This window comes from Boleophthalmus pectinirostris, unplaced genomic scaffold (assembly GCF_026225935.1).
Source record: "Boleophthalmus pectinirostris isolate CB_2022bp ecotype Guang Dong unplaced genomic scaffold, ASM2622593v1 HiC_scaffold_2, whole genome shotgun sequence".
NCBI lineage: Eukaryota > Metazoa > Chordata > Actinopteri > Gobiiformes > Gobiidae > Boleophthalmus > Boleophthalmus pectinirostris.
In genome coordinates this window covers 11,477,026-11,490,948 of record NW_026571152.1, presented here as the reverse complement: position 1 = coordinate 11,490,948, position 13,923 = coordinate 11,477,026, and the positions used below count along the sequence as shown (strand labels likewise).

Here is a 13,923-nt window from a genome sequence, read left to right as displayed (position 1 = left end):
CAGAGCTAAACACAGCCAGCATGTGATTCTAACTCTGCCAATGCTTACAAAATCCATGGACCAGTCTAGATGCGAGTCCTCCATAGACCTTGCTTGTAAACTAACCCTTAACGCAGCATAAGAAGTGATCAGATTTAACCTATTGACTTCTGGTTTAAACTGTGAAGTAAATAAAACATAATCGCAACACAACTGTATTCACCTTTAATCCTGATTGAATTGAAATCGCAATTTGAACAGATGCAACTAGCAAATCAGAAAGGTTGCAGTTTCTGAAGTACCATCATTTCCTCCACAAACATTGAAATCTCCTGATTTATAGATTATCTGTATAACCATGTGATGTATGCAGATGATCTAGTACTGCTATGCCTTTACAGTGCAGGTGTGCAGCGGCTTTTAAAGATCTGTTTCAGTATGGTTTTGAATATGACATTAAGTACAATGCTCTGAAAAGTCACATTATGATCGTTAAAACAAAAGAGGACAAAAAAAAAAGCTATCCTTTCCTGTTTTCTCTTTGTGTGGGAGTGCCCTCCAACTCACAGTTGAGGTCAAATATCTTGGGCATTATGTCACCAGTGACCTCTCATGATAGACACATGTATAGGCAGCAGTGTAAGCTTTTACGGTCAGGCCAATATGCTTGTCCATAAGTTGTCCATGTGCTGCAGTGATGTCAAAATTGCACTTTTTAAATGTTTCTGCTCACCCTTGTCTACTGTGCATCTTTGGCGCAACTACAAGAAAAGAGTTTGCAGAGTTTGACAGTCACCTGTAATGACTCTTTGATAGATTCTGTAGAGCCAGTGAAATGTTTGTAAATTGTGATGTGAGAGTTATTCATTTATGTGTAGAGCCATGAATCTGAGTAATCAAATCATTGAAGCTTTAGTGTGTCCTGTGAGGAGCTTTGTCAGATTTTCCTCTTAGCTGCGGAGACACTGGCGGTCTTGTCTTTATACATTACAACATGCACTGTATTTACATTGTTTATTCTTACTATTTTCTAATACTATAAACCAGATATTATGTGTTCTTAATAAAGATTGAATTGAATTGAACTGAATTATACTGCATTAAAACTGTTCATCCTGTCATTTAGGTCTGTGAAAACATGACATGTCCCTGTGTTTCAGATGGCCTCCCTGTGTGTCAGATGCCCTCCCTGTGTGTCAGATGCCCTCCCTGTGTGTCAGATGCCCTCCCTGTGTGTCAGATGCCCTCCCTGTGTCTCCATGGGATCTTATTCTGTGTAACAGCTGCTAACTTCGTAGTTCAGACCTCTACAGACATCTTCTAAAATGTGTGTCAGATGCCCTGCCATTTTCTCAGATACCCTCCCTGTATCTCCATGGACTCTTATTCTGTGTAAAAGCTTCTAATGCTGTAGTTTAGATCTCTGCAAACATGTTCTGAAATGCTTGTGATTCTTAGTTTAAAGTTGAAATTTCAGTCTTCTTTCAAATCTCCTTGATTTTAAAAAATATGAAATGTGAACTACTGTCACGGTTCTAACCCCACTTTCTATCACATTTGAGGGTAAAAATTTGTGAATTCTTAAATAGCGTATAGTTTCAGGGTGTGTGTTTTTGATGCAGAAATGTGAAATCTGGCTCCGGGTCCATAAATAGCAGTTGTGGAGGTTTGACTGGGACGTGTGAAATGTCTGTGCGTTTTTTTTCGTTAACAAGACACCTGGATACGGTTTCATCATATCAGAGGAGGAGAGGAGAGAAGGAAGAGAGGAGAGAGGAGAGAAAATAGGGAGAGAGGGCAGAGAGAGGAGGGAGATAAGAGGGGAGAGGAGGAGAGATGAGAGACACCTGCATATAGTTTCATAGAGAGAGAGAGGGACAGAGAGAGAGAGAGAGTGAGAGAGGAGGAAAGAGGGGAGAGAAGGAGAGATGAGAGACACCTGCACACACTTTCATATGAGAGGAGGCGAGAGGGAGAGTAAGAAAGAAGAGAGGAGAGGAGGAAAGAGGTGAGAGGAGGAGAGATAAGAGACACCTGGATATGGTTCCATATGAGAGAGAGAGAGAGAAGGAGAGAGGGGAGAGGATGAGAGACACTTGGATACGGTCTCATATGAGAGAGAGAGACAGAGAGAGAGGGGGGAGAGGAGGAGAGATAAGAGACACCTGGATATGGTTTCATATGAGAAAGAAAGAGAAGGAGAAAGGGGAGAGGATGAGAGACATTTGGATACGGTCTCATATGAGAGAGAGAAAGAGAGAGAGAGGATAGAGGAGGAGCGATGAGAGACACCTGCATACATTTTCATATGAGAGGAGGATAGAGGGAGAGGGACAAAGGAGAGAGGAGGAGACATGAGAGGAGAGGAGGAGAGATGAGAGACACCTGGATATGGCTTCATATGAGAGAGAGAGAGAGGGGGGAGGTGGAGGAGAGAGAGCATAGGTCAGAAAAGAAAAGAAGAGGGAAGAGACATTCATGCACAGATGAAATGGGTGAAGTGTCTTGCTTAAGGACACAACAACAGTATACCTCAATCAGTAGATTTACAGTCCTGTTTTAGCATTTTATGACAGATTGCATAATGTACTAACTTAATTTTGTTACAGGGATAATCCAAAAATATATATAAGACATTAATTTTTCCATACTTGTGAAAATCCGTTTGCATTTCAGACTGTGAAGAGGTATTGAACGCCTCTCCTCTCACTCTCACGTGAAACAGGAGACTCGACTTTGATATAACGCTCCATATCTTCTGACATCTTTGATCTAAAAATACTCAGAAAGATCAGGAGTCTAACCCACAACCTCCTTACTGCGAAGAGGGTACATTTAAGGTATTTGAGATAAAAAAAAACAAATAAAAAAAAAAACATCTGCAATTAAATGCAATATACATATATTGTAGAACGTTCAAGGCAATAACATCTCCATGGAGACAAGCAAGTGACAGAGCCTACTTCAGAAAAGTTACACATTGCATCTTTAATATGGAGTCGCACAAGATTGTAGATCTGTGTGAAATATCACGTCACCATAAAGATAATCTGATAATCCCACTGCTCCTCATGATAAAGACCCATAATCTGCATTCACTGATGAGATTGTAATCCGACATGGACTAAACCTGGACTAGACCTGGACTAAAACTGGACAAAACTCATGCTGAACTAAATCTGGTTTAAACCAAGACTAAACCAGGAATAAACCAGGATTCAATCAGGAATAAACCAGGATTCAATCAGGACTGAACCAGGACTAAATCTGTATATCTGTGAATGTTAAACACAGAGGTCAAAAGGTTTGCAACTTTATCAAATCAAAATGACACAAACATGGATAGGAAATCTGTAGGATAAACAGGAAGTGGGTGTGATTAAAATGTCAGACTGAACAGAGATTATAACGTCCAGACGGGTGTAAAAATGATTGAACTGAGGATGTACTGAATGTTGTTTTATGTTTAATGCTTTTATAAAATCCCAGATTAAATCCATTTCTAATATTGATACTTTGCAGTGGCATCGCACTAGGGGTGTTCTACATGTATCTCTAATGTGGAACGTTTAGCAGTTACCATGGTGACACACTACAAAAAAAAAAAAAAAAAGTTTTAAGATTGTCTCAAGAAAAAAACATAGCTTGTGATAAAATATCACAGGGTTAGAACCAAACTAATCCAGACCGCAGACTGTGGATGAATCATTCCAGTGACCCCACTCAACTGAACCAGGACTAAACCTGGACCAGACCTAGATTAAACCAAGACTAGACCCGGAAGAAACCAGGACTAGACCTGGACTAGATACGGACTAGATCCGGATTAAGCCTGAACTAAATCTGGACTAGACCTGGACTAAAGCAGGGAAGAACGAGGACTGAACCACAATTAAAAAGCAGGAAAAACTGAACCAGGTCTCAACCAGGACTAAACTAAACCAGGTCTCAACCAGGACTAAACTAAACCAGGGCTAAGCCAAGACTAAACCAGGTCTCAAACAAAGCCAGGGCTAAACCAGGACTAAACTAAACCAGAGCTAAACCAGGACTAAACTAAACCAGGGCAAAACCAGGACTAAACTAAACCAGGGCTAAACCAGGGCTAAACCAGGTCTAAACCAGATATAAATCAAGACTAAACTAAACCAGGTCTAAAACTAAACCAGGTCTAAACCAGGACTAAACTAAACCAGATCTAAACCAAGACTAAACTAAACCAGGGCTAAACCAGGACTAAAGTAAACCAGGGCTAATCCAGGGCTAAATTAGACCAAGACTACTAAACCAGGGCTAAACCAGGACTAAACTAAACCAGGGCTAATCCAGGGCTAAATTAGACCAAGACTAAACCAAACCAGGGCTAAACCAGGGCTTAACAAAGGCTGAACCAGGACTAGTCACTTTTGCACCTTATTATTTTGGTCTATATTTGGAATAAAAACAAAAACAAAACAAAAAAACAAAACAAAAAAATTGCCAGAGATCTGTTAATTCTCGAGTTCTTCACAACATGTCCAGCCCTGAAGCAAATGGCCCAGTTTTTGTCTAAATACGAAGCTTTGTGTGAGCAGTTTTATTTTTAGTGTTTAGAAGTCCTCGTGACCCCTAATATAGTTCTGCTGTTCATGATTCGAAAACTAGCTCCAGTGGCTTTGAGTTTTGCCACGACATTAATGCTAACAGCAACCTAGAGGTCAAAATTCAACCCCCCTGACAGGATTAGATCAGATTAAACCAGGATAGGGTGAAAGAATAATATTATGACCATTTAATAACATCAGAGGTAAAAAAAAATAAATAAATAAAAAATAAGGGGAGATAAGCACATGAAAATACTGGCTTCACAAACAGACTCTGGACTAACTTGATTAATATGACACACACCAGGATAAAAATACACATATAACATACATAAACAAGGAGTTAACCGAGGATTACAGATCGAAACTAGTGATAGACTGATATATCGGATCAGAATGATATATTTCATATTTTTAGCTGATCTGCTGACTAAAAAATACACACAAATCTTAATTTTAACACTTCGAGTAACACTTTATTATGAGTCCGTCAACATCTCCAAAACTCAAATGCTCTGTTCCACCTCATGATGTCATGTAGTGGTAGTTTTCAAGTTAGCAGCTACCTTTTACCTTTAGTTCTGTACATACTGACAATTGCAGGGTTGAAATCATCCAGTGATTCTAGTGAAGGTGTATGAGTTTAAAAACACAGTGGAGCACTTCCTGTATTACTGCATGACATCACAAGGTGGAATAGGGTGTTTTTCCTTTAATATGAAGAGATATGAAGCTGCACAAAATGTGTCTACACGGTTTTTTATAGATTTGTGGTTAAAAACAAAAAGGCTTGGGTTTGTAGTAACTTTATGTTATTTGGGGAGCTCATCTGCCATTGGTTTGTTTGTATTACTGGTGTTGGCATCTACCCAGGCTGGAGCCACCTAGTGCCTCTGCTCAATTTAATTTCTCTCCAGCGACTAGGTCAGGAATCGGAATACACAAAACAGTTTGCAAAAACCCTGGAAGTGCAAGTTCGGGCACAAGCCAGTCAGCGAAGAGCCATACATTCTGTGTTGTCAACGATTCCCGAGATCGAGGATTTAAAGCCAGAACAAAGAGAATGTTTGGTGAAATTTATCAAGGGGAAAGACGTTATTACCCTTCTTCCTATGGGATTTGGGAAAAAGCTTAATATCCCAGTTAGCCCCGTTACAATATGTCACAACCAAATTGCAGTGATTGGTTAAATAAAGAAAGTACCTGCTTACTGTCAAGTGAATGAATCCTAATGCTGCGAGGTCAGATGGTTTCCACGAAGTGAAACCAGCTGATGAATCAGGCTAATTGTAATCAGTCATGGAAAAAAAAACATATTAGCCCATCTTTAATTTAAACCAGAACTAAGCAAAGACCAGACTGGGACTGAACCAGGACAAAGCAAAAAGGACTGAGCAAAGTCTGAACCAGGACTAAACCAGTACTGAAGAACAACTGCAAAACCAGGACTAAACAAGAATCAAACCAAGACTAAGCCAGAACTAAACCAAGACTAAAGACTAAATAAGCCCACTTTAAACAAGGACAAAATCAAGACTAAACCAGGTCCAAACCAGGACTGAACCAGGACAGTTTCAAAACAGGAATAAACCAAAATTATGCAAGAACTAAACCAGGACTAAAGAATGAATGAATCCAGAGCGTTTTGTTATAAATGAGTTCTGATTGGACAAGCAGCGCAGCACTTTGTACAGACCTGGTTCAGTCGAGTGGAGTTAGAGAGAGTGAGGAGAGGAGGAGGAGAAGAAGAGGGGCAGCATGGTGGCTGAGTGGCTAGCACTCATGCTTCACAGCAAGAAGGTTCCTGGTTCAATCCCTGTGGGAGAGGGGGAAAGAAAGAAAAAAAGAAAGAAAGAGGGGTGAAGAGTAAGGGAGGAGTGAAGAGTTAAGTGGGAGGAGAAGAGGAGAGGAGAGGAGAGGAGTAAGAGGGGAGGAAGAGTTTAGTAGCTTGAAGGTGTTTATTTCTGTCTACACCTGTGAATAAAAGCAAGTGATGATTCAGTACTGACCAAAACAACTGTGACAATCTACACTGTGAGTTCTGGTTTAGACCTGCTTTAGAAATGATTTAAACCTGGTTCCTGCTTTAGACCTAATTTAGATCTTGCTTAGACCTGGTCTAGACCTTGTTTCAACCTGCTTCTTTATATATATGTATATATATATATATATATATATATATATATATATATATATATATATATATATATATATATATATATATATATATATATATATATATATATATATATATATATATATATATATATTATATATTAATTAATTAATTAATTAATATTTATTTATTATGTGTTTTATATTTCTATTGGCTATAATCTGAATGAATGAAATGGGATCAATCTCTCAAACTGCAAATCTAATTTAGACCTCACTGACCTCACTGTATTACAACTAAAATCTGCATTTTAACAGTATTTATTGTAGCTGCCCCCATCTGTGCTAAATAATATTGTCCCATAAAATGCTGTGATGTCTCCTGAAATACAGCAATACAAAAGTACAAAAGTACACAATGGACAATAGACAATAGAATGCAGTACTCTTAACTCAAAGGTCACATCTTCTCCTGTTAATGATTTTCTTTTATCAGTACTTGGTCAAATGAGTATCTAGTTTCTATAATGATTTTAGTATTGATTAGTATCTGATTTTTGATACTTTTGACAAACCTACTCCAGACAGCTTTAACCCAGAGACACTGAAGGATGGGTCAAATGCAGAGGAGAATAAAAAAAAACAACTAAACTTAACTTTAACCTGATGATATTTTTTGTTTGTTTGACAATAAGCTCCTGGTGTCATTTCCTGGATGACATTCTGTGACTGATGCAGCTCTTAATTAAAATAATTTATCAAAGACAAGCCATCTGGAGCCACAAATAATGTCTGAGACAGGAGGAAGACGAGGAGGAAGATGAGAAGATAAAGAGATTCGTTGTGTGTCCTAACTGCTAGCATGTAACATATTTGCTCCCTGCACTAAGTCACTCCCCCTTCACAGCGCTATCATAGCAAAATCAGGGTCGATCCCACAAATTAAACTACTGCTCATCACTTTAGGTTTGCGAAGTTGCAGTGTACAGTTTTGTATTGTGCTTTTCTATATTTATGGAGTATTATTGTGTGGGAACATGGGCTGAGACAGTGGTTTGTACTGGAGTAATTAAGTATTTTGAAGTAATTTGACTGCTCTACTCACCTCTGGCTCAGTTAATAAAAGTTGCTTCTACTGAATACATCTCCTTTGAATGTTAAACGTTTGTCCTGTGCAAAAGAGTATGTCTGAAGAAGGGCTTGACCTGAGACGTCGCATTGTGGTGTCATTCAAAAGAGAATTTGAGAGCTTCTTGTGGGAGTTTTTGTCTTTGGACCCAACACACAGTCACAATTTTTGTTGGATGTGCATGTCTCTACTAGTAAACGTTTCTCCTGTCTCATCTCTGCAGGTAGGAAGAGCTTTATTGAAGTCTTAGGTGATGAGGTGATGGTGCCGGAGATGGCCCTGGTGGACTGTAGTGCCCCCTGTGGTCACTGTGTGCTGCGGCGCTGTGTGATGAAGGCTGCGTTTGGCCTCTACTGTTGGATTTGGGTGCTGCTGTTAGGAGTTGGGTCTCTGCTGCTGCTGTCCAGACTGCAAGAGCCTCCCAAGCCCATCCAACACCAAAACACAGGTAAGAGAACCCAGGCAGAGTACTACAGTCAGCATACTAATACTTCAAACTCCATTTCCATTAGGAATGTAACGATATCCAAATCTCACAGTATGATATTATCACCATATGTATCTCGTGGTACAATATTTATTGCAATATTTTGAAGAGGCTAATATAATTGTAGATAGGACACTTTTTTGCTTTTAAAATACCTTGACAAGATTTTGATGTTAATTATTAGCATGGTAATCCCAAGAAGTCAAATAAAAAACATATTTCTTCATGTTGTCTGCGCTGAAATGAATCATGGGATATGTAGTTTCCGATGTTCATAAGCTGTTGCTACTATAAAACTATGCATTTAAGCAAAGGAACTTGTAATTCAATATTTTGTGATAGCCCACGATATTATTGTGAGACTTTTGATGATACAATATCACAAAATTTCAGTTACTGTTACATCCGAAATTTCCATAGTAAAGGTGCATTGTGTAACTGGTGGAGGGTCTGTTAAATACTTTTCTTCATGGACATGTTATTGCTTTGTCTGGAATGTTCCACAGTATGGTATACACTTTTCAATCTTCATGGAAACCAAACCAGACTAAGTTACAGGTTAGGTCTGTGGAGAGGCATCCCTACTCACAGTCAGAATGCCTGTTTTTCTAGATATTTTTGAGCTATAAAACCACCTGTAATTGAATAAATATAAGAAAGAGCTGTTTAATGTCATACTGTGGAACATTCCAGACCAAGCAATGACATATCCATAGAGACAAGCAGGTGGCCCTTTCCAAAAAGTTAATAGAGAACATTTAAAGAGTAGATTTGCAACTCAATATTGACTCTGACACTACTATGGTATGGTACTATAGATATGATACTATAGATATCAACAAATAAATCATTCTACTTTCTTTTATATTTATATCTATGTAGTCCCTCAGTGGTCAGGATAGGTTCCATAGTGGTCTATGGGTGCATCCTAGTCTATGTGCTCTTATACTTGTTCTGATACAGCTCAAGATCATTCTAAAGATACTCAGGAAAGGTTCGTTTCTGTCCTGTGAATGTGACTTTTTATGAGTATCTAGTTTCAGTGTCATATCAGATTTTTGATACATTTGACAATCTTAAGGTGAAGTGACACAACTAAAGCCCCATTAGAGAACCAAGAGAATACTGGAAGGGAGGGCCATTGAGATTTTCTGAATTCCCCTAATGACGTTATTCAGAGGCTGGAGACAATGGAGGTGAGAGACATTTACATGGAACTGGAAGTAATTTAGTTAGAACTACAATCGGTGAGATGATCTGTGCTGTAAACAATCCCTGACAAATAAAATTACAGTCACAAACTAGCTAGCATTAGCCAACAGTTTTTTAGTTGAAACAACCCAACCCAAAACATGCTACATAGGTCTCCAAGACAGTTGAAAGCTAAGGTCAGTTAAATACAATGAATCAATGAACCTGCCCAGGGACTACAGCTGGAAATTAGCCTTGATACTGGTACAATGCATCTCTCCTTTTAAGGTTATTGTGTAAATTGTGTGCTGTCCCTGTCTCATTAAATAAAATAAATAAAGTTAGTTACTCTCACTTCTTTGTTGAAAATCAAACACCTAAATAGAAACCAGAAAAGCTCTGTTTTATCACAGGTTTCTGAAAATGCATTTTGTATTTTTTCTTGAGTTTTCAGATTAAAGGGACAGTTCAGAATTTTGGACATAGGGCCTCATTTCCTAGTGAGCCAGAGTGTTGGAGACGTGTGGAGACACTTTTTTAAATATTCCATCTAGTCCTTGTATTTGCAGAGGTCGCTGGTGCTAGGCTAGTGTATATCAATGGCCATAGTTATCCTGCCACTAAAAACAGTTTTACCCACTTCACAAAACACCCGAAGGAAATCTGTTATTACGCCAGACTGTCGATGTAAATGTCTGTGTCTATAGGCTAATGTTTGAACAAAAACTAATCTCGCATTGCATGAATCGTCTCATGTTGAGGGACTATTTTCTCATAGATCAGTACACCACTGCAAAGATTTCACGCTATTAGGAAGTACAACTCGCTGCTGTTAAATAAATATAAATCCTTCAAATGCAAGTTTGGTTTTACTTCTAAAATTATTCTATCAACACAGACATTCAATCTGGCATTATAATTGTTTTGCCTTGGGTGTTTTGTGGAGTGGGTAAGACTGTTTTTGTTTTTGTTGCAGACTAACTATGGCCATTAACATGCACTAGCCTAGCACCAGTGACCTCTGCAAATACAAGGACTGGATGGAATATTTAAAAAAGTGTCTCCACATGACTCCAACACTCTGGCTCACTAGGAAATAAGGTCCTATGTCCAAAATTCTGAACTGTCCCTTTAATTTAAAACTCATCAGGCTGTATTTGCCAACTGTGTATTGTGTGTCCACCATGGTAACTGCTGAACATTCCCCCATAGACATATTGTACATGCAGAACTCCCTAGAGCAATGTCAGTACAAAGTCAGTACCTAAGAAATCCAAACACATTTTTCTGCACAAAATCCCCACTGCTCTGGTGATGTACTGGACTACTTTCTTCCATTCTTTTCTCAATCTGTGATACACGTAGGATTTGGCAGGGTTGTGTAGACATTGTAGCTCAAATTTTAAAATCCACTGCTCTTAACCGTAGTAGCTGACTTGTCTCATTTATTAAGTCATTTTCCATCGATATTGTGATTTCAAATAGCAAAAAACTCAATAAACAACTTTCATGTTTACTGGCATCATCCTTACATCTGATGCCCTTCCTTTCATTTCCTCTATTTCCCAGTTCCCCATAACAAGATTAAAAATGGATAAAGCAGCTCATTAGTTTTCCCAGTTTTAATTAAAACCACAGACATCATTCTAAGATCTATTCCCCCTTCTTCTACTCAGACAAATGCGTTAGATGATGAAATATATAGAATTAAACAGCAGGTGGTGGTACTCTATCTGTAGCGCACAAGGGTTCATATCTGGTTTCTTGGTTTCTGTATTTTGGCTCAGTACAGATCTATTGTATGTGCAGCTCTTGAGATCAAAGAAAGTCCGCCAGTTCTCAGGGAGTGTTTGTTAGCATGCTAGTTGTCATTAGTGTTCAGCAAAATCCCACTCTATGTGAAAAGCACTTAATCGTGGTGAATAACTCTTTCAAATGAACTAGTTATTTTGCTACATTTGTTAAATTTTTAATAATCAGGTACAGCGCCTTAAAATTAAAACGTTTTTATTTTGATTTTTATGTTGGCTTTATAAGAGATCGAAGTATCCAGCCAAGACCAGAGCTAATCCAGGACTAAACTAGGTCTAAACCAGGTCTAAACCAGGACTAAACTAGCACTAAACCAGAACTGAACCAGGTCTGAACCAGGAGTAAACCAGGATTACACCAGGACTAAACCAGGACTAAACCAGGAATGAACCAGGTCTGAAACAGGACTAAACCAGGTTTAAACCAGGACTAAACCAAATGATTATGGACAATTTTTATGCAGAATAAAACAAAAAAGTCTCTTGTCTTATTCTGTTTAAAAAGCTGCTAACTGTGTAGTTTAGATCTGCACAAAGATGTCTTGTGGACATGTTTCAAATGTGAACTTTGAGAATCCTATAATTGCTTGTCAGAAAAATTGGAATTGGATATTTTTCCCTGTATTGTTCAGCCTTATTGCATCTGTACTTGTGCAGATGAGTTTTGTACCTTTTGTCTGATAGACAAGAGAGAGCAGATTTGTGGAAACCAGATCCAAAAGCTGTTAGATCTTCATCTTAATATTACTGACAGAGGTCAGAGGTCAGAGGTCATAGGTCGTGAAGGCAACTCACTTCCTGTCACAATGATCAGCCATGTTTTCTCCAGGGAACCAACGAGAAAGGGTTCACTGACACAATGCATCTCCTCTTATTTAAAAGAGGGGGTATTATATTTCTATGAGGTATTAACTGCTAACACATTTAGATCACCATGTTACCTTTTATTGCTTTGAAACTACATATTCCCTGAAAACAATGTATTAACATGTTTTATAAGCTCCGAGTCTCCGTTCACTTTGCTCTCTGTGCTAAATCACTCGCCCTTCAGAGTGACATCACAGTTACCAGACAGAACCATGCGCTGCTTTGACAAAACTTTATAAAGATAAGTGGATCTGGAGCTGTATCCTCTCTCCTTGATTTCAGAGGGGGTGATTGAGAGGCAAGTTATCCAATCAGAGAGACACATTGGCGTCAAACTAACGTGGCGGTTCACATGTAAAAAAGGGGGAAAAAACAACATAAAGGACTGAGAAACAGTGCAGATTTTTGCTAAATCAACTATTGAAGCACCAGACTATTACTTATCTCAGGTAAAATAAGTTATTGTATTTTTTTGGACTATAAGTCGCAGTTTTTGGGGGAAATTTATTTGATAAAATCAGAGATCAGGAACCAACATTTCATCTTGAAAGGCGAGATATAGTAATAACAATAGAACAGAGAACAACAGACTGTTAATGTCACATATGAACAGTTCTTCAGATAAACTATAACATAAACAACAGAACAAGTTTACCAAACTCTCCATCTCACTCCAAATCACTAAATCCATTGAATTCTTCATCCTCTGTGTCACTTCTGAGCAACTCTGCGACCTCTGGAGGTAAACAGAGCGCCACTTATTCTTCTGTGTAGCTGTCATCAGACTCAGCATCAGCTCCAGTTAGAATTATTCCGGCCTTTCTGAATCCCGACAGGATGGTTTCGGTGTCACTGAAGTCCAGGCTTTGTCGATCCATCCAATGACTTCCAGGAAAGTTGCCTGGTGCACCCTCCTGGTTGTCACAAGTTTCTTGCTCACTCCAAACTTTCTTTCTGCTGCTCAATTTTCGACTACATATTTCCCTACTTGCTGCCTGTAATCTGCAAAATATGACTTTCTTTTTGGGGGCATTTGTGTTCAGTCTTCTCAGTCATCTTTTTAAGTTTGTTTAAATTTAAAATTTTCAGTGGTACAGAAGTAATGGTGTGATCGACTGACATGAAACAGACACGGCAGAGGCTCTTTCTGAAGGAGACATGCACTGTAGAGCACAAAGTGACAGTGGTACTGAAGTAATAGGAGTAGCAGATACTGGCACACGGGCCTAGAGCGCCCTCTCGTGGCTGTCAAGATGAAAATTTTAATATATAAGTCACACCGAGTATAAGTTGCAGGACCACCCAAACCATGAAAAAAATGAGACTTGTTGAAAAAATATGGTATATATATTTTGTTCTAAATGATTTAAGAATCTTGGAGAGGAGATGTCTTCTGTATTTCAGAGACATGTGATATAAATTAGCGGCTGTGGTTGGAGCGTCTCAAGTTTGGACGGAGGATTTTCACCCTCTATTGCCTGGTTCCAGTCCCTTCTGGATTCCAACATGAATGTGGAAGGGATTGGCTGCTCAGGTAAACATCACAACATAATCAGCATGTATCCTGCTAATAAAACTACTGCACATCGGTTTGTCAGGTTGTAGTGTATTGTTTTGTGTCACACTTTTGTTGTTCATGAGAAATGGCTGTGCAGGAGCGTGGGCTGAACATTAAACTGATCTAAACCAGTTCTAAACGATCAGGAGCCTAACCCACAACCTCCTTACTGAGAGGAGGAGACAGGGTAACCGCTCTGTATA

The 13,923-nt window shown here is 38.8% G+C and overlaps 1 protein-coding gene across 1 annotated transcript in view; it reads left to right on the top strand.

The window, feature by feature from the left end:
* Nucleotides 1–13,923, top strand: part of LOC110168307 (carbohydrate sulfotransferase 8-like) — a 68,785-nt gene that overhangs the window by 27,438 nt on the left and 27,424 nt on the right. The window contains exon 4 of the mRNA XM_020933742.1: nt 8,030–8,254. Coding sequence (XP_020789401.1) covers nt 8,030–8,254 — 225 coding nt within the window. The remainder of the gene's footprint in view (nt 1–8,029; nt 8,255–13,923) is intronic.